The sequence below is a fragment of the Sebastes fasciatus genome, chromosome 4 (assembly GCF_043250625.1).
Source record: "Sebastes fasciatus isolate fSebFas1 chromosome 4, fSebFas1.pri, whole genome shotgun sequence".
Taxonomy (NCBI): Eukaryota; Metazoa; Chordata; class Actinopteri; order Perciformes; family Sebastidae; genus Sebastes; species Sebastes fasciatus.
The window spans coordinates 2121433-2143684 of NC_133798.1; the positions used below are offsets into that span (position 1 = coordinate 2121433).

At 42.2% G+C, this 22252-nt stretch overlaps 1 protein-coding gene and 1 long non-coding RNA gene across 4 annotated transcripts in view; one reads left to right on the plus strand and one right to left on the minus strand.

The window, feature by feature from the left end:
- Nucleotides 1-21607, plus strand: part of LOC141766928 (synaptotagmin-9-like) — an 84362-nt gene extending 62755 nt beyond the window's left edge. The window contains exons 5-8 of one of the 3 annotated variants that reach the window (XM_074634138.1): nucleotides 645-765; nucleotides 924-1095; nucleotides 3959-4088; nucleotides 12310-12684. In XM_074634138.1, coding sequence (XP_074490239.1) covers nucleotides 645-765; nucleotides 924-1095; nucleotides 3959-4088; nucleotides 12310-12396 — 510 coding nt within the window. In that variant the 3' untranslated portion in view covers nucleotides 12397-12684. Of the gene's footprint in view, nucleotides 1-644; nucleotides 766-923; nucleotides 1096-3958; nucleotides 4089-8279; nucleotides 9103-12309; nucleotides 12685-18437 lie in introns of those variants that run through there. The other 2 variants (XM_074634141.1, XM_074634140.1) reach the window with 2 other exon arrangements.
- The window catches only part of LOC141766939 (uncharacterized), a 282348-nt gene that overhangs the window by 241556 nt on the left and 18540 nt on the right, over nucleotides 1-22252 (minus strand). The window lies entirely within an intron of this gene.

A 22252-nucleotide genomic window follows, 5' to 3' on the forward strand; every position in this document is an offset into this window, starting at 1 on the left:
AAAGCGGTGTAGTATGTGGCAGGATTGTGTCTGGTCAGTCTCTGAATTCGTGGCTGAATTGTTATACAGATAGTTAGTGGTCATGTCTATAGTGTTGAATCCAGCGGTACATGTCCAGGTGCGGCGAGGACACTAGGGGACGTGCTGCTCCACTCGACTGGCCGTCCAAGCGGTGACGTACCCTCTCCTGAAATGTACATGATTGGTCCTTGCCGTTTCAAACAGGAAACAACATGGCGACCTGCTCGTAAACTTTCTGTTATTCCGTCTAAACAATCCACCAAAATCTACTTCTGAAAACATTTTTTAGATATGCCACAGCTGAATCTCATTTCATTTTAGATCTAGATTGCCTAGTTTCACAGCTTGGTCCAAGTTCCGGACGCGTCACGCTGGACGGGCTCATTTGCATAAAGGACTGTTCCCGCCTTTTCCATTTGATAGAGCAACTGAGGAAATTCCAACACTCGGTAGACTAATCGTGTAACTTCATCACTCAGTCAGTCACTCAGCGACAGACTTGCGTTTTTAGGGCTGGCCCTCTGCGGTCCAGTCAAAAAAGAGGCATCACTTCAAGTCTTTAAAATGTCAAGAATAGGAGAACAAACAGTGCTAATATAAAAATGTGATATATTTCTTTACAGGACAATGTGGACCTAGGAGAGCTGATGTTCTCATTGTGCTATCTCCCCACGGCCGGCAGGCTCACCATCACCATGATCAAAGCCAGAAATCTCAAAGCCATGGACATCACTGGAGCTTCAGGTGGGTGCTGACTGATATGTTTCCACTGCGAGGTGGTGTAGTCAAATATACACATGAGGTATTCAAGTGCTTTATTATTGTTAGATCATATTTTGTGTAATCCCATGCAAGACATTTTGGCATCCTTATTGACTTGACCACATATTATCTTTCTCCAGATCCATACGTGAAAGTGTCCCTGATGTGTGAAGGCCGGAGGCTAAAGAAGAGGAAGACGTCAACCAAGCGTAACACTCTGAACCCAGTGTACAATGAAGCCATTGTGTTTGATGTTCCTCCTGAGAACATCGACCAGATCAGCCTGCTCATAGCTGTCATGGACTATGATCGGTTAGTTGGGTTACCTACATACAGGGCCTTTTTTAGGTGGAACAAATGGTGGGGCAACAACTACTTTAGACAGATGCATATTCTCCACAATTTTCTGTCATACGGCTTTATTACCCATTTGTATGGGCTGTCTATTTGGGTAGGTATGTTTGCTCGGCAGAGTAATCCCAATTTCACTACGTTTTCCAAAGGGGACTCCCTGAAAACTTGGTGTTTCACCCGGGGGCGGTGCTTTACATCCTGCGTCACACAGAGTGTTGTGTGCCTTATGAACGTTCTCATTGGCTCACATTGGGCCGTCTCATCACTTTTTGGATAAGCTACCAAAATCGTAACCTAAAATTTTTTTAATTAACCTTATCTTTGCAGTAACCCCAATATTAAACCTTCAGGAGCCCTCATGCCTAATTGTAACTTCGAACTGAGAGGATTTTTTATTTTTTTCGGCACATTTATGGGGCACATGTTGTGACATTCTAATGTTAGCATGACTGGATATTGAAATTTCCCTAGTGACGATATTGCTTTAAGAAAAAAGACGATATACAATATTATCGTCCAATTAAAGCTGAAGAGAGATATCTATCTATATATTTATACGTAGATATAAATATCTATGGACTGGAGACACATACATTGCAATACATAAGTGGCCACAAAGTATAGACAGTTAGCGCTATTTTATACAAGGACATGCTGAGATCAATAAGGGAGTCGGTGGCAGACTGGCGTATTCTGGATGGAGAGTTTTAAGATGGGAGCGGAGATTTGTGGCGTTTCCATCTTTAGTCCCGACTTGTTTATCGCACAGTTTACAAATAACTTTGTTCACGTTCTCTGGCTCTCCTTTTTCGTTTGGTTTAATACCAAAGAATCACCAACGACTCCCCCTTCTCCCCCTCAAACAGGCGTGCAGGAGACCAGAGAGAAAGACGTTGTGTGTTCAGCTCTCGGTACTTTTGTAGCTTCTAACTGAATCTCTGACTTCACTGTTGGTACCTTCAGATGTCTGATTTATTTTACCGTTTCGCTTTTCGGCCTCATAGAGTCGTGTTAAGTTGCTGCTGATGAAAACCCAACATTTCCTGATTTTGCTGCTTCAGAATAAAAGCTTTTGAATAACAAAATAACGGGGGACTTTTATTGTGAAGAATATAGGAAATTAAATGTGTTTATCACTTTTTTAGAACCGCCTCTGTCACTCCGTCACACTCCCTCGCTCTCTCTCTCTCTGTCTCTCTCTTGACCGCAAACACCGACACTCGCTACCATTAAGCTCACAACCTACACACTGAGTTATTCCTTAAAGGAGTTCGCTACTTGTATAACACATTTTAGTTTAAAAAACATCAGAAAAAAAATAATTCCCCGATGCTTTGCCCCAGCAGGGAGTCATCTCAGGTCCGCCAGGCTTGCAATATACTGGAAGAATCCCTGTATCCAACTTAATTGAACACCGTTCTGTTATCGTGGACACGTGAGGACCATTATCGTGGCCAATCAATATCGTGTTTAACGATAATCTCGACCAAGCCTAGACTGGATAGTGCAAATTAAAAGTGTGTAGGTTTTGAGCTTAATGTTAGTGAGTGTCGGTGTTAGCGGTCAAGAGAGAGAGAGCGCGTGTGTGTGACGGAGTGACAGAAGCGATTCATTTCATTTCTTATATTCTTCACAATAAGTCCCCCATTATGTTGTTATTTAAAAGCTTTTATTCTGAAGCAGCAAAATCAGGAAGTGTTGGGTTTTCATCAGCAGCAATTTAACTCCTATGCAGCTGAAAAGCGAAACGGTAAAATAAATCAGACATCTGAAGGTACAAACAATGAAGTCGGAGATTCAGTTAGAAGCTACAAAAACAACCTCTCAAGAGCTGGAAACACCACTGCTCCAAACCTCATCATCGATGGCTTCTCCGTTCCGTTCTCCACCCACGTCAAGAGCCTTGGGGTCACCCTAGACAGCACCCTCTCCTTTGCACCCCACATAAAAAATGTCACCCGGACTGCTTTCTTTCACCTCCGCAACATCTCCAGACTCCGTCCATCCCTGTCTCACTCCAGCACAGAAATCTTGGTCCACGCATTTGTCACATCCTGGATTGATTACTGCAACGCTGTCCTCTCTGGCGTTCCCACCAAACTGCTCAACAGACTTCAAATCATTCAGAACTCTGCCGCCCGGATCATCACCCGCACCAGATCCTCCGACCACATCACCCCCATTCTCAACCAACTACACTGGCTCCCTGTTCAATACCGGATTGACTTCAAAAACCTTCTGCTCACCTACAAAGCCCTCCACACCCTGGCCCCCACCTACCTCACTGACCTCCTTCAGGAGTACACCCCCTCCCGTTCCCTCCGTTCATCATCAGCTGGTCTTCTGACCACCCCCACCTCACGCCTCAGCACCATGGGAGCTAGGGAGTTCAGCTGCACTGCTCCCAGGCTCTGGAACTCCCTCCCTCCTCACATCCGGCAGTCTGACACTATCACATCATTCAGATCCCTCCTCAAAACTCACTTGTTCAAACTGGCCTATTCACTGTAGTGTCCATCGCCAAAGGCTTTGAGCATGCGTATTGTAGTTTTCCCACGAGCACTTGATATTGCGAGCATGGGGCTATCACCACATAGCTGCCTCTCAAGCCATAAGAATTAAAACATCACTTTACAACTATTCTATCCAGCCACTGACCTTAAGTCATTGAATAATAATAAATATCATTCATTCATCCAGACTAATATTCATTTCTAAGGTACTCTAAGTGGCCTCTACCTACGTACATCAGTTTCATCTACAGTACATTAACTGATGCAACATTTTGGAGTCTCCATGAGTTGTTCTTTCTGTCTTTCAGGGTCGGACACAACGAAGTGATCGGGGTATGCAGGGTGGGCAACGAGGCAGAGAGCCTGGGCCGAGACCACTGGAGTGAGATGCTGACATATCCACGGAAACCCATCGCACACTGGCACCCACTCATAGAGGTATGGGCCACATTGTGTATCGGTACAATACATTTCTGTGAATGTTTTGAACTGGGATTTAAAAATAACAAAGTAATGATCAATTTCATGCAATCACCTTAAGAGCCTACAGCCATGCTAGCGTCTTTGTGAGGATTTACTTTTGCGCAGCGGTGCTTTCAGATAACACGCTAACATGCTCAAAATGATGGCGCTAACACGCTGATGTTTAGCAGGTACAATGTTTATCATGTTCAGTATCTTAGTTTAGCATGACAGCATGCAAGCATTTGCTTATTGACACAAAGTCCAGGTGAGGCTGATGGGGATGTCACTAGTTTAGCTGGTATTTGGTCATAAAACAAAGTATTGGCCAAATGATGGTGCTCAGGCGCTGTATAAAAAGTGAGAGATTATCAAAGTGATTATAATTCATCCTGAAGGGAAGCTGAATGTCTCATCCAAATTCAATGGTAATCTATCAAATAGTTATCCAGATATTTCACCGAAATGTCAACCTGTCAACATGGTGGTGGCACAAAAATCAGGGGATCAGCAAGGTCAGTAGGATTCATCCTCTGGGGACTATGATTGTATGTTAAAGGTCCCATATTATAAAAAAGTGAGATTTTCATGTTTTTTTATTATAAAGCAGGCTTAAGTTCTATATAAATACTGTGAAAGTATCGAAACACTCAATCCACAGGGAAATAAACACAGCCCGTATTCAGAAACTCTGCATTTGAAACAAGCTGTCAGGATTTCTGCCCATTCGTGATGTCATGAATAAACAATATTTAGACCCTTGACACAATTTTAAACGTAAACATTCTAAATGTGTCCCAGTTTATTCCTGGTTGCAGTGTATGTGAATGTCATCCACTGACAGGAAGTACACATGGACCCAAGCTGTTGCCTAGCAACGCAATTCTGTTGAAATTCCGTCAAAATTTGCTAAAACGGAGCGTTTCAGAAAGAGGGTAAATACAGGCATATTCAGGCCGACAGGCTAAGAAAAGGGAATATTCAAGTAAAAACATGAGGGCTGTCAAATTTCAAGTAACAATAACATGTTAACGCAAATTCGTTTTAACGCCACTAATTTCTTCAACGCATTAACACAATCAATCTTTCAGAGGTTGGAAAACCTCAGGAATCCATCGGTACCAACCATGTCATACTAGCTTGTCGCGAAAAAGAGGTTAAATAATGCTCCAAACTTATGCTAAATTTTGGCGAGGAAAAACTGACATGAACATTTTCAAAGGGGTCCCTTGACCTCTGACCTACAGATCAGTGAATGTAAATGAGTTTTATGGGTACCCACGAGTCTCCCCTTTACAGACATGCCCACTTTATGATAATCACATGCAGTTTGGGGCAAGTCATAGTCAAGTCAGCACACTGACACACTGACAGCTATTGTTGCCTGTTGGGCTGCAGTTTGACATGTTATGATTGGAGCATATTGTTTTATTCTAAATGCAGTACCTGTGAGGGTTTCTGGATCAATATATGTCATTATTTCGTGTTGTTAATTGATTTCCAATAATATATATATACGTATATTTGCATAAAGCAAGCATATTTGTCCACTCCCATGTTGATTTGATTTGAGTATTAAATACTTGACAAATATCTCTTTAAGGTTCATTTTGAAAAGATAAAAAATGTGCGATTAATTTGTGATTGTTCACAAATTAATCATGGACAATCACGCGATTAATCGCAATTAAATATTTCAATCGATTGACAGCCCTGAAAACATACTTGTGTAGGAATATTTAAAGAATACATTCACCAGAGGTTCAAGTGAAACTGTCATTTTATTGAGGCTCTTGTGCACAACATACAGTAGAGTGTACAAAAGCTTCTCTAAACTAAAGAGTCAAGACAGGGAAAAAAAAGACTTCAGAATGACAAATGAATGGACTCTAAACGAGGCTCATATTTCATGTTGCCGTGTTGTGTATTTTAGGCACAGGAAAAAAAAGAAATAAAAGAATTACATAATAAAAATACTGCGTAACCCCTCTGTATACTTGACTTGTTTTGCTGGGATTGCCACAACAGAGGCACCTAGCTTACAGAGAGAGAGAGGCACAGAGAGGTGGCTACATTCACTGAGCTGCTTCTATTTCTGAATTTCCCTGCCCACACTCATTAAAAAAACAGAGCAGGCTAAAACAGATGCTGGAATGATTCATGCAAATTCACGTCGAGTTGTCAAAGCTAAATCTATTCAGCTGAAGGAGTCAAAAGATAAAACGCTTCAAAAATGGATTGCTGTCCGGGTCAATGTAACGCCTATCATCAGCTGTGACACGCATTAGCTTCTGCAGGCTCATACGTGTCTTCTCTATTGAAGAATCTAAAGATTCACTTCAGCTTTATTAAGCAATGTGTTGGCATGTTTAGCATGACACTGGCTAGCTTGTTAGTTGTAAACACAGGTCGCCATGAAGACTGCTGACGTAGACCCTCTCTCGACATAATTATTTTTACCAGAGGAGGTCTGACGATGCTCGTTATGAGAGAGGCTAAGGACCCCAGGAATTTGACTCCATCTCTAATGAACATGTCTGATTTGCTTCACCTACCCTAATGACATTTCCATCTTAAATCAGGCCAACTAACGTATAATGAGTATCTATTTGGATGATTTTTACCAATCACATGACTTACTTAAGCTATGTGTGCTGCTTTCCCCAAGTGATACTAATGCTTCACAATGATGACTGCCGGAGATTGAAGCACAGGTGGTTATACCTGCTGGGCATTTCTGCCTGTCACACCTCCGACGGTGCCATTGGGCCGGCTGCAGGGTCGTCAGCCGGGAGCCACCCTTCACTGATGTTTCGCTTCATTAATCCCGGAACATCTCAAGGTGGTGGAGCAGCGACAGGGACGTCTCCCTGCCGCCCCCTGCAGCCAGCCTTAGGACCCTCCTTTTCCCCACGCCTTGTCCTTTCTACGAAGCCAGAGCCAGAAGCTCCCTTGCTCAGCCTCCTCCACAAGTTCTTTGAGCGCCGTTCTAAGCTTGGAGCCTGTGATCCCCAGGGACCTCAGGAGCCGCTGGGTGGATGTTCCAGCATAGCCTCTGCACCCGACTTCTACTGGATGGGTGACCGCCCTCCATCCTGCTTGAGTGCACTCAGCTGCCAGCTCTGAGTACTTTTCCTTCTTTCTCTCGAAGGCAGCCTCTATCCCCTCTTCCCATGGGACAGTCAGCTCCGCCATGATAACCGTCCTTGTAGAGGTGGACCAGAGCACAATATCTGGCCGAAGGGATGTTAGTGTTATTTCATGCGGGAACTTTAACTGGTCAGCTCTCATATTCCACTCGCCTCCAAGACACAGGAGAGACCGCCCCCTGGCACTGCTGCTCTGGCCTTTGCCCCCTTGCTGAACAAACTGGATCAGCCGCTGAGATGTTGCTGGGCTGGCCTTGTTTACCTCCAGCCTGCCCAAAGTGTTTCATTTACAATAGACATTTGAACTCATGCTACGTGAAATTTCTTGTGAAAAAAAAACAACTAAAAAATAATCCAGTCTCCCAGTCCATTTTCAGAATTCAGGCCTTAAAATGATTATGTAGCTGCATTTATATAATTAACATTCTCAGACATTTAGCTACAGCAGGGTCAGCAACTTTTACTATCAAAAGAGCCATTTTAGGCAACAAAAAACAAAAAAAAATCTGTCTGGAGCCTCAAAACATTTGAGCATTGTGATGAAGGTAACACAGTTTATATTCTAAGTATATAGTATATAAGTCTAATGCAGTGAGGACCAAAGCGCAAATGCACCACGTAGTATTAGGGCCACATTGAGGGAAAAAATATCTGAGATTTCCAGAATAATGTCAGAATATTACGAGAAAAAAGTAGTAACATTACGAGAATAAAGTCATAACTTTACGAGAAAAAAAGTTGTAATATTACGAGAATAAAGTCATAACTTTACAAGAAAAAAAGAAAATAACACGTAAAAATTACTACTTTATAATATTATGCCTTTATTCTCATAATATTACGACTTTATTCTCGTAATATTATGACGTTATTCTCGAAATCTCAGATTTATATTTTTTCCTCAATGTGGCCCTAATACTCTGTCGTACCGTCGTACCATAGACCTATAACAATGATAATTAAAAATGAAAATGTGAACAAAGAACAGTCATTCATTTCCATTTTTTAAAATCCACAGGGAGCCACTGGAGAGGAGCTAAAGGGAGACAATGTGGCTCCGGAGCCGCAGGTTGCTGACCCCTGAGCTAGACAAAGGAGACCATTACAACCTCACAACAGTGATACAAAAAAAGACGAGATAGCGACATGGTCGCCAACAGCTAAACAGCAGACATATCAGACTGTGACTGGAGCACCGAAGGGTGAAATGATGTCAGAAGAATCTAATCCACCATTCAACACATTAACATCATTTCATAAGAGGCAGTTATGGGGACAGCATAAGAAAACAGCTTTGTACTTAAGTCAACGCGATTAGTGCAGAGACCTTGCTGTGGCCCAAGACAAAGTCACATAATTGTGACATAATTCTTGTAACATCACATTGGGGGGGGGTGGTCAGCATCAAACAGGAAATTGACCCCAAAAAGTACGAGGTAAGAGAACAGCGCCAAATAGAAAGAGAGAGTGCAAGGTAGAGTGGAAAAGCTCATCATAACAGGCTAACACATAATATCAATCCACCGTAGACATATATTTAAGGTTAATAAAAACAAGAAATCGGTTTAAAATATTCTTTGAAATATATCATTAGGGTTGAAAGCAAAGGCCAACACTGATGAAACTCTGTGTCCCAAATTACCAAAAACGTCCCTGAAAAATAATTTTGTGGCAGTTACAACAAAATGGCGAGCCATGCTTTAGAATTACAAAAACTGTCCCAATATAGCTGAATTCCCCCTAATTAATATATATACTGTATATATAGCAAACAATTGTTTGCAATGTAAAGATAAAGCGGAGTAATGTCTACCTGAGCAGAGAATGAAGTCACTCTCACTATATACAGTGTAAATATAATGTAGTGAGAGTGACTTCATTCTCTGCTCAGGTTGACATTACTCCGCTATATCTTTACATTGCAAACAATTGTTTGCTGCTTTATTAATGCTCTGGATTTTAAATTGAGAACATTTAAACAAAATACACCCCATGACATTCTGGTGAGGAAGAAATAACTTGTAAAGAAAGCGAGAGCACTTTAGAATAATGGATATGAGGATGTTTCAACAACAGCTTGCTCTCTTCAGAGCTTCACACATTCATGCATGATGACACTCAGAGCAATGTGAACTGTGAACTTTAAAACACACACAAAAATAACTCCTCTGGAAAAGAATAAAATACAGTTGGAAGATGAGAGCTGGTTTAAAATGCTGCTTTTACTTTTCTTCCCGATAGATAGGTGGTGCAGGTTTGTAATTTGTGGAGCTGTACTTAGGTCTGCTTTGCATCAAAGACTCTGTTTCATTTTTATGGAATATATAATATATTGGAGCAAATATGATTAAAAAAATATAAATTTATAAAATGGTCGCTATATGGTGACAGTAGTACATGAAACAGGTAACCTGAAAAAAATCATGTTCCTCTGGTGTCCTCCGGTGTCCTCCGGTGGTCCTAACGGCATCTGCAAGATTTCACAGACCAGAGGAAAACAAGCAGTCAGAGCTGATCTGAGGTCTGCTGTCCAGCTGCCGTCTATGAGAGCCGGCCGTCAATCACTCGCGAACTCCGACCAAACGGTCAAACTAGGCAGCGCTGATCAAATATGAATCAATATTCTGTTAAGTTAATTTCTATTTCTCTCCTAAAAATGTTCTCAGAATCATCTTGTAGTGCACGGTTTAGCTGTAAAATTAGAAAGTTTATGACGCAGCCGCCATTGTAAAATCTGTTGAAGGAACGCCAAGTTCTGGTCACATGACCAGAGCACAGCCAATAGGAACGTTCCTCAATTAAATGACCTGTGATTGGTCAAAGTCTCCCGTCACGGGGCTAGATGTTCTAAAGCCTGAAAACAGAGCCATGAGGAGGAGCAGAAGTCTAGTTACTCTCAGAACATTTGAATTACAACATACTGAAAGGTTATTATGGAATTTTTGCCCATGGATGCCAAAAATATACTGCCTACTGCCACTTTAAGCCTACTCTTAGACGTGGAGAAGGTGTCTGCCTCCCGGACTGAAACTGGGAGCTGGTTCCACAGAAGAGGAGCTTGATAGCTGAAGGCTCTGGCTCCCATTCTACTTTTGGAGACTCTAGGAACCTCAAGTAACCCTGCTGCATTCTGGGAGCGCAGTGCTCTAGTGGGGTAATAGGTTACTATGAGCTCTTTAAGATATGATGGGGCCTGACCGTTTAGCGGTTTGTAGGTGAGGAGGACAATTTTAAATTATATTCTTGATTTTACAGGCAGCCAGTGTAGAGAAGCTAATACAGGAGTAATATGATCTCTTTTTCTAGTTCTTGCCAGTGCACGTGCTGCAACATTCTGGATCAACTGGAGAGTCTTAAGAGACTTATTGGAGCAGCCTGATAATAAGGAGTTTCAGTAATCTAGTCTAGAGGTAACAAATGCATGGACTCATTTTTCTGCATCGTTTTGAGACAGGATGTGTCTGATCTTCACAATGTTACGTAGATGAAAGAAGGCAGTCCTTGATGTTTGTTTTATGTGGGAGTTAAAGGACATATCCTGATCGAAGATAACTCCCAGATTCGTTACGGTGGTGCTGGAGGCCAGGACAATGCCATCTAGAGTAACTATATCATTAGATCATTTGTTTCGGAGGCGCTCGGGGCCAAGTACAATGACTTCAGTTTTGTCTGAGTTTAACATCAGGAAATTGCAGGTCATCCAGGTTTTTATGTCCTTAAGGCATGCTTGAAGTTTAGTTAACTGGTTGGTTTCGTCTGGTTTGATCGATAGATATAATTGGGTATCATCTGCATAACGATGAAGTTTATGGAGTGTTTTCTAATATCATTGCCTAAGGGAAGCATATATAAGGTGAATAGAATTGGTCCAAGTACAGAACCCTGTGGAACTCCGTGACTAACTTTGGCGTGCATGGAGGACTCATCGTTAACATGTACAAACTGAGATCAGTCTGATAAATAGGACTTAAACCCCCTTTTAGGGGTGTAACGATACGTTTTTACAACAATACGATACGTATCACTTTCCATGGTTACTATTTGTTTCAAGGATGATATTTGGCTCATCTAGAGCGATACGATATAATTTGGCCAAAAATTCAATCAGTGTGACTGAAATAAATATCTGATACTGGACAGTGCAGGTCAGGATTCCTCAAAGTTTTTTTTGTAAGGGAATCGGGGATAAATTAATCATGGATATAAACAAGTAAACAACGATTAATGGCAAATACATACAGCTTTTATTAGAAAATAATAAAGTGCAATTTCAGGACCTGCTGATTCAGTTATCAAGACATAAGGTTGTGTAATATTTAACAAAAAATAAAATACACCAACTTCTATTCAATTTAAATGAACAGTGTTTTAACCTGCTGCTTCTGTCCTCATCTTCAATATAAACGGTAGATCAATAATACAGAGATCAACCGCTGATAGTGATCTAACAGCTGATAGTGATCAACAGTGATCAACAGCTGATAGTGATCAAACAGCTGATAGTGATCAACATCTGATAGTGATCAAACCGCTGATAGTGATCAACAGCTGATAGTGGTCAAACAGCTGGTAGTGATCAACAGCTGATAGTGATCAAACAGCTGATAGTGGTCAAACAGCTGATAGTGATCAACAGCTGATAGTGATCAAACAGCTGATAGTAATCAGACAGCTGATAGTGATCAAACAGCTGATAGTGATCAAACAGCTGATAGTGATCAACAGCTGATAGTGATCAAACAGCTGATAGTGATCAACAGCTGATAGTGATCAAACAACTGATAGTGATCATACAGCTGATAGTGATCAACAGCTGATAGTGATCAAACAGCTGATAGTGATCAGACAGCTTGGGACAGAATCATTCCTCTACAAACGCTGGTTAAATAATCTGCTGATACTAATCAAGTAGTCCACCTACAGGGTTCATTTGGGCTCTTTTCATACATGAAAACATACGGGAAAATATTTTAAAACTACGTTAGACTAATGTCAGTAGAATTTCGGTCTTGTTTTTTACTTTACTCCCATGATAATTTGCCTCACAGACCGTCTGCTCTCCGGCTGGATATGCAAGGCTGATACTGCGTGCATATCAACATCAGAACAGGATAAAGGTATTTTTCTCTGAATAAAAAATGCACATGGGGGTTGAAGCCACCAACACCTCGTCACGTAAGGCCCCCCAAATTAAACTCTGCCGACCGGCACCTCGGCACCGCAGCGCCGACAGCTCATGCAGACCGGTGCCCGTCTCCCTCCACGCAGCTACCGAGTGAGAGAGCGAGGAGTCCTGGCGAAGGGGCGCCGTTCATCTGAATGCACGCTCGCGCTGCAGAGCCGGCCAAGCTGGCCATGTCGATGACGTTATACACAAGGAGAGTGAACCGGAGTAACGTTTAACATTTCTTTACTAATAAAAGTGCTAATATGTACATACATATGACGTTTGTCGTACTTACAAGGTGCAATTTCTTCCGTCCGGGACACACAGGGAACGTCAGGAGTGCGTGGCGGCTGCGTGGCGTGGTGGCTGTGTGATTCACGCATCGGGTGTTCACACCAGCTGCGTTTCCGCTCCTGCAGCTGCTGCTGTCAGCTCTTTCTTTCTACATAGAGTTTGCCTTTTAATGGCCATTTCACTTCATTATAAATATCATTTATATTTATTTTAGACAGAGAAAGGTTAAGAAACATGTGGTAATTTGTAAATAATAGTAATAATCAACAATTAAAGCTGTACTATATTCATTCATGGAGCTCTCCAAGTCACTGCATGATCTAGAACACTGTCCGGCACACATTTCAGAATAAAAGCCTCGTGTTAACAAATTAAGGAATTCTGTCCACAGAAATAAATGCTTGAGGGCTTTTATTTTGAAATGAAAGCAGGAAGTGTTGAATTAAAAATAAGTCTTTACTTTTTTTCATCTCCGTAACATATTCTACAGATAGACATTGAAACTGTAGTAATGTAGCTGATATGATGTTAATATACAGTCAATAGATCACCTTCCCTGTCTGTTGTTGCTGTGAGACGCGCGCGGCACGCGTCAAAAATAGGCGAGACCTCTATTCTGTAGAAGAGACGCAGCTGAGACGCGCGTGTGGCTGCTCTAACCTGTTACCACGGATGCCAAAATAAAAAACAACAGATAACGCAGCCGCCACGCGCTCCTGACGTTCCTGGTGTGGATGACACTTTAGTATCAAAATCTAACAACATCTTACAAATCGATTTTAGATCGATATACGTCCCCCGTGAAGTACAACTTGCCAAGTACCTATCAGTGTAGTTGGATCGTAGGAATATAAATCGATACATCGATGTAGTAGATGAATCGTTACACCCCTAGTTCCTTTAATGCCAATTACATGTTCTGTTGTATTTCAACAACAGAACTGTTTTGAGGGCAGTTTAAGTCTCCATTCAGGATATTTTTTCCTCATATTTTCACTCGACTTGTGAATGGTCTATCCCCACTTAGCCGGGGTGCGTACATGTGTATACTCGATGTGTGTGAGTGAGAGGAGCAACAGGAAACTACAAATTCAACTGGATCTCGTAGTGTTTCAGTTACAGTACATGTCCACTGCCTCCGTCTTCTCCACGCTTCCCATTCATTGTCTATGTAAGCAGTCATGCAATGCATTCTGGTAGCATGGTGGCGTGATTCGAGAGACGCTCCTCATTTGCATAAAGTTGAGGTCTAGGTTGCTTTATACAAATCAGGGGCATCGTGGGCGTGACTTGCCGCCTCTGGAAACTTTTAAATCCAATTTATTTTTTCAATCCAAAATAAAGACAGATTCAGCAACTGCGTGGCTTATATCTCAAATCAAATATTTTCAGAAACACATTTCTGTGAACTATTTTCGTGATATAAGAGAAGAACGTTTCGAAACAAGTCACCCCATGCTGGGAAATGAGGCGACCCCTTGCAATTAAGACGCTCCTCTCAACTCTACCATTGGGGTTGTGCAGGCAATTAGATCTCTTTTTATGCCGTAAGTCCACATGGTTATCTTATTTAGTTGCATCCTGACACCAGAATTTTTCCTGACACCAGAATTCTTAACCACTTCTCCCTGAGTGTTACTTAGCACCACATCAAGCTGCAGAAGTAAGTGAAACGTTAGCTGTCACACTGTGTCTACCAGAGATGTTGCAGTGTTGGTGGGAGGTCAGTTCAATTCAATTCAATTCAATTCAAATCACTTTATTTGTCCCCGAGGGGCAATTGTAGAGGCTCGTAGAGTATTACAATTAACAACACAAACAGGAAATTTGAAACGTCTTTAAAGTTAAAACAAAGTGATACTAATATAGTACTAATACTAGTAAATACTTAAAAATAGTGCAAATAGTGCAGTATACACAGTATACGGTACATATGGATGTAAAAAGCAAAACAAAAAACAGATGAATGAAAAACAGTCCAGGGCCGAAGCCATGTGCAAGTGTGCAAGTCTGTGTGTGTGTATGTGTATTAGTTGGGTGAGTAGAGGGACAGGGATGGTTGGGAGTTGAGGAGCAGGACAGCCTTGGGGACAAATGTTGCCCTTCTCCTCTGTGTCCTGCAGCCTGGGCAGCGAAGCCGGCGTCCTGAGGGGAGCCACTCAAATGCAGGGAACAGGACGTGTGAGGGGTCCTGTAAGATCCTGCTGGCTGACCTTAGCATCTGCTGCTCGCAAAGGGTGGAGAGAGCTCTAACAGGAAGTCCAGTAATTTTGGAGCAGACTTTGACTGTGCTCTGCAGGCAGTTTCTATTTTGAAGGCTAATGGAGTAGAACCAGCAGGTGATGGAGAAAGTCATGATGCTCTCAATGAAGGAGTAATAGAAGGTTGTGAGGATTTCCTTGCTGACCCCAAAAGAGTTGAGCTTCCTCAGGAGATATTGTCGCTGCTGGCATTTCCTGAGGATCTCCTCTGTGTTGGAGGAAAATTTCAGCAGGTTATCAAAGATTGTGCCCAGGTACTTATATTCCACAACAGTCTCTACAGGCTTCCCATCAGTGACCCTGATATTGCCAACAACGGTGAAACTAGAAGAGCTCTCTTGCTGTCTCTAGAGCCATTTGTATAGCACTAAAACACACACACACACACACACACACACACACACACACACACACACACACAGGTTGTGTCAGACACTCTCCAGTAGCCGTGTCTTATTTGAGGCCATTAGCAGCAGCAGCACTGCACTACAGCAGCAGGGCCTGAGATCCACACTAATGGCTTATTTGTGTTTCTTTAAAAGATTCACGCAGAAGTCATGAGGGAACCTGGCCCACTGGATATGTCACACATGCAAACACACACACACACACACACACACACACAATTACGCACACATACGTATCTAAAGTGAATGTAGTGATAAGCACACAAAGTATTCACACATAAAAACGAATACATTTCAACAAATAATCCAAAACACATGCAACATCTGGGTCTTGTGCAAGCACACACACACACACACAAACACAAACACACTCTCTTTCAGACACATGCACACTCGCAGTTTTCTTATCCACTTTAAGTTTTTTTTTTTATGGCTTTTCTGAAGTGTTGGAGTAAGCCTCACTGACCCTCTGACCGCAGTCTGAGAACATTAATAATTCACCAACTTGATCTCTTCAGCCAGCACTGTAAACACACACACACACACACACACACACACACACACACACACACACACACCAAGGCCAAGACAAACAACAACAAAATGAATGATTGAATTCCCCAGAGTCATTTCAAGCCAGTTCGGATTCTAGTGAGTGGAAACAAAGGAAATGAAGAAAGCAGGAAGCTCTGTTGCTTCCACTTTGTCACATGAATAAGTGGTTGAATAACAGAAAGGCACACTGCAGGGGGGGGCAACTCTTCAAGCTAGAGTTGGTAATCTTCTTCAAAAACATATTTTGTTATATTTCTTGAAATTCTCTTTACATCCCGACAGCAATCAATAAATCAAATGCTCTGATAAAAAAAGAAAAGAAAAAAGAAATCTGGTATGTGTTGCCGTCACAGGGGAATTCCATTAGCCGCTAGCTTGTCAGCTGTGAGTACTAACAATAACCATGTTCATTGTTTACGTTCATCATGATAAATGTGGGGGCGTGGCTTTGGAGGGAGGTCTGAATGGACAGACTGTCAATGTTGCTGACTTGTAGACTTTCTTTCTAGATGTAGGGACTTTTGGAGCTACTGCTGCTAGCTACTTTCATTGAAAAAGAATTGGTGACACAGGGCTGTGTTTTCAGTTGGATCATTTTCAAAATTTAAAGTTTAAAGTTTCTTCTTGTGCATATGATAATAATGAACAAAATAAAAACAGGTGCTTGCATGTGATAAGAGCGCACAGAGCAGTATAAAGTAGTAATGCCTCCTTGCGAAGGAGCATTTCTGCTCCTGCACTAATGCGGTCCCACGAGCACGAGGCTGTAACTCGACCCTCTCTACACGCTCGCCTGTCAAGCGGAGGCGGGGATGGAATTGGATGATGTCCGTCTCTGCTCCCGTGATTGCACTGCCATGCGGGCCAAACACAGTGCATAAAGCGCTAACCTTGGCGTGGTTCAAAGTTCAAATTATTTCAATTTTGACCTCGGCTGCCGCTGACCTTTCAAAGCGCAAACCAATGAGAGCAGTTGCAACTGTTGTTGTTGCCTAGGAAAAGTGAATTGTGTTCCTTGCGCTCTTTTTGGGGAGATATTTTACCTCCTGCCTCTTCAGTGCAAATCTCTTATCATGTGAAGGCAGCTTTAGGGGCCGCACACACGCCACGCCTTTTGTGCGCTCAAATTCATTGTTGTCAATGTAGGTGCACGGCAGGCACGCTCAATGCGGGAGCGGTGCCGTCGCGACATGTAAGCGTTCCCAAGTGCCTATTTTTCGGGCCGCGACGGCTGAGCTCAGAGATAAAAATAGTTCAGCTTTTGGTACACTGCAGCTCGCACCGCATGTCATGGGACGAGGAACAACCAATCACAGCTGGCAGATATCTGTTCTTTCTTCTGTAAATATCGGTCTATGATAAATATACGGAGGAGAAGTTAATCATTTTAGTGCAGGGCTACCCAGAGCTTTACATCCGTCCCACGGACTAATTTACTAGCTTCACCCTTTCTGTCCAAGGACACTACAACATCCGGTTGAAAGGTCAGCCAAACTGACACAGAGAAATAGAGCAGTGATGTTACTGTGGAGGAATTTATGGTGATGGACATGCATGTATCTTTGTTTTAAAGCTTCAGTAGGCAGTATATTTTTGGCATCATTGGGCAAAAATTCCATAATAACCTTTCAGCATATTGTAATTCAAGTGTTCTGAGAGAAAACTAGACTTCTGCTCCTCCTCATGGCTCTGTTTTCAGGCTTTAGAACATCTAGCCTGTGACGGGAGACTTTGACCAATCACAGGTCATTTCATTGAGAGAGAGCGTTCCTATTGGCAGTGGTCCGGTCGGTCATGTGACCGGAACTTGGCGTTCCTACACCAGATTAAACAATGGCGGCGGCATCACAAACTTTGTCATTTTACAGCTAAACCGTGCACTACAAGATGATTCTGAGAACATCTGAGGAGAGAAATAGACATTAACGTAACAGAATATTGATTCATATTTGATCAGCGCTGCCTAGTTTGACCGTTTGGTCAGAGTTCGTGAGTGATTGACAGCCGGCTCTCATAGACAGCAGATCAGTTCTCTACTGCTTGTTTTCCTCCGGTAAGGGAAATCTTGCAGATGCAGGCACATGATTTTTTTCAGGTTACCTGTTTCATGTTCTACTGTCAGGATATAGTGACTGTTTTATAAAAATAACTTTTTTTAATCATATTTGCTCCAATCTCACCTACTGATGCTTTAATTGTGTTTAGTTTAGTCAGTGAGGCTTCCTGCTAAATTACCGCAATTTCATCATCATCGTCATCGCAGCACCCAGGTTTTGGTTGCTTAGTAACGGCAAACGGCCTGCTGCAACAGCATGTGATGATGGTCCATTAACTGAAGGCATTGGCTCTCATATTAGGATAATAATTTACTTATATGATGTAAATACAATTTTAGTTTAAAATGAACTAAAAAAAATAAAAAAAACTTTTGTTTTGACCTGATTGTCCTTCTCTCCCGCTTTCTTCTCCTCTCTCTCTCTGTTGCGGTCCAGTGGGTCGGACAGGGAGCAACGGTGAGTGGAAGCCAAGGAGGATCCACCAATTCCCTGAAGACACCACCATCGCCATGACCACACACACACACACACACACACACAGTCTCATGGTGGTAGAGCGATAGATGATGGACCTGCCGATAGTCCTGCTGAAACGTTGAAACCTACAGTACAAGGTGTGACTAGCAAGCGACTACAGTAGTAGCATCAGCTAAAAGCCATTACTCAAACTGGTGTGCTATAGATTGAACAAGGCCTAAGTGTGCTAATACTGCTGCAAAAGTTAATCCCCACTTCTTACTCCTTCCTCTTGTGTCTTCACAACCAAAAATCACTTAACTACATTCCAACTGAACTACTAAAGTACTTTCATTTGCATTTTGAATTGTTATGCTGACGTATTAACAGGTTGAGATTATCAAGCTTTTTTAACAAATTGCAGTTTGTGGACCAACGCGTGAATCTGTAACTTGTGATTTGTGTGAGTGAATAGCTATCATAGACGCAGTAAGAGTTAAACAGTCGAGGTTACAGATTTAGAAATGACCGAGAGGGCATTCCTGTTCAGCTCTTTTGAACATTTGTTTGGTGTCTAACATTCAAACTTGCATAGGTAAAGTGCTGCCTGAACACTGTGGCAGCCAGAGCAGACAAAGAGTTCCTTAGTGTTAAGCCTTAGTTTCACCTCTATGGTACTACTTCCTGCAAAGATGTAACCTGAAGAGGATTTGCTCCAAGAATGTGTAAAGCAGCAGACAGAGGGAACATAAAGTGTTTTATTTACTGCATGTTGAATTGTCATACTTTGTTAAACAGGGTGTGGTCAAAATAAAGGAAACACAGGTGTTGGGCATGGCAGTGAAAGTGGCATGTTTTTCTGGCAAAAGGGCAGACTGCTGATCTCCTCGAAGGTAGTGATATAGCCAGTGGCGGCTGGTGGAAAGGTTTAAAGGTAGGGCTGTGCCACATCCAATCAATTTCAGCAAACATCCCGGTACGATTTAATGCAAAAAAGTGAAGGTATCAAACATTACTACTTCTCAGTTAAATAATCAACAATTATTTTATTCCAACAGGAGCAGTAAAGAATGCTTAGAAAAAACACAACAGTATAACATGTACTCAGTGGTGGAAAGTAACTAAGTACATTTACTCAAGTACTGCACTTAAGTACAATTTTGAGGTACTTCTACTTTACTTGAGTATTTCCATGTTCTGATATTTTCTACTTCTACTCCACTACATCTCTGAGGGAAATATTGTACTTTTTACTCCACTACATTGATTTAATAACTTACTTACTTAACAGATTCAGATTATTAATACAAAATATAATCAACGAATAAATGCTGTATTATTATAGATTAAACTACCCAGCAGTATATAAAGTCATTAAAATGAGCTCCACCTACCAGCTGCAACATTAAAGTGATGAACACATTAATGCATCAATAAGTATAATCCAATAATATACATTATTCTGCATAATGTGTACTTTTATGTTTGGTACTTTCACTGCAGTCAGAGCTGATCTGAGGTCTGCTGTCCAGCTGCTGTCTATGAGAGCCGGCTGTCAATCACTCTGAACTCCGACCAAACGGTCAAACTAGGCAGTGCTGATCAAATATGAATCAATATTCTGTTACGTTATATATACGCCTATTTCTCTCCTCAGATGTTTCAGAATCCTCTTGTAGTGTACTGTTTAGCTGTAAAATTAGAACGTTTGTGAAATATGGTGAAGGAATGCCAAGTTCCGGTCACATGACCGGAGCACAGCCAATAGGAACGCTCTCTCAATGAAATGACCTGTGATTGGTCAGAGTCTCCCGTCACGGGCTAGATGTTCTATGCCTGATGTCAGCAGTAGCTCGCTTCTTGGGGCGATAAAATAATCGCCCCTCTCGTATTAGATTTGAGGACGCTGATTGGCTAAATTTAATGTCAATCGTTCAGAGCTTGAATCAGCTGTTGGCTAAGCTGCTACGTAGACCCGCCTGCTCGGGGCGATTTCTCCGTCGCCCCAGAGCTGAACTTCAGACATACAGACAGACAGAGGGGAGTCAGGGGACGGGCAGGAAAACCATATATTTTGCACGGATGATTTTCTATCATATTTTACAAACATTACTGGGGGCATACCGTATTTTAAACATACAAATATTGATCATTTGTATAATTTATTATTATTATTATTATTAGTAGTAGTAGTGATGTTTTATTATGTGTGGCTGTCTGGCTCAGGGGGGCGGCGCCCTAGCGCCCTCTATTGACCGGCCGCCACTGGATATATCTAATCTCTAAGTATGACTGATAATGATTCTCAGTGATATTCTTGGCTTCGAGTTAAAGGGACTGTTTGTAACTTTCAGAAATGTCTTGTTAACAGCTACACCTGTGGCCGTTAAGTCAACTAAAGTCAGCGTCCTGTTGCTTGTGCTCGCTCTACATAGATATGAACGAGCATCGCTCGAAACAGTGAGGCGACACACGTCAGCTAAAAGCACAATATCACTCTATATTTCAGCTGCTTGGCAGTAATGTTAGCTGACCAGACGAAGGTCTCTCCATGAATCAATGCTGATCCTAGAGTTGGCTTTTCCTGCCTCAGCCTCCAGGGCTGAAGCAGGAAGAGAAACGTTATTGTCTCCGACCGCGGCCGGGAACAGGGAAGACACCGGCAACCGGTCGGAGACGATAATGTTTCTCACTGGGAACCCCGTCACTTCACAAGACACGGGAAACCTCTGTTGGTCTGGAGGAGCTGCAGCAGTTATTTCTGCACAAACGTCCATTCTCAGAGCTATGAAGTCTTCTGCAGTGTGGAATGTGCGCGCATGCATGTGAGGTGGAGCGAGAACGAGCGCGGTGTGTGAGTGAAGGCAAGCAGGCAGAGGAGCAGAGTACAGCAGAGACTTCGGTCCTGGAAACCAAAGCTACGGTCTCCCCCGCGTCATCCGACCGCGGTCAACTTCACTAGATATAACTTTGCGTTTTTTTTGCTTCCGTGTAGTTTGTGTTGGAGTCTTGTCTGAACAGCGTAGCCACACGCGAGCATGCATATGCGAGGGCCCATTGGAAACCGACCCGGTAGATTTATACGTGTAAGAAGTTACAAACAGTCCCTTTAAAGGATAATTTTGGTTTATTAGAACTTGAACATTGTATTTGATACTTTCACAGTATTTATATAGAACTGAAACCTGTTTATAATATAAAATACATGAAAATCTCACTTTTTACAAAATGGGACCTTTAAGAAATTGTAACGTTTTGTTCTACGACATAAAATACGTCAGTTAATATCCCACTCAGGAATTTTGAAGCCTTTATGACTCCGACTCATCCTCCTTTACAGCCTCGTTAAGCATACTTGCGCTCATGCGAACGTGGTGTAGTTCGTTTATAGGCTATCATTAGCTTTTTATTTCTGGCAATTGCATTCACACTTCAAAAATCAGAAAAGTTGTGTAACGGTCGTTTGCCACATAGCTTATTTTCTGCAATAATCCAAAAATCAATGGAAAAATCCCATTGGCTTTTTGTTGGGGGAACCCAGGGCGATGCTAACTTCCTGGTTAGCCTACAAAAATACGTCATCTCTGGAGCACTCTATAGCTTGGCCAAGATAGACACCACCTATCCAGCTGCCCTGCGCTAGCCAGTCAAGCTGGCTAACATCAAACTAGAGTGTAAAGACTTGTGCCTTTTTGCTGGGGGCTTTGCCATCGTAAATCCAACAAATAATGAAGATGATCACTCAGAATCATGTTGTCATTAGTTTTTCCTTTGCCATGAAATGAGTGAGTTTT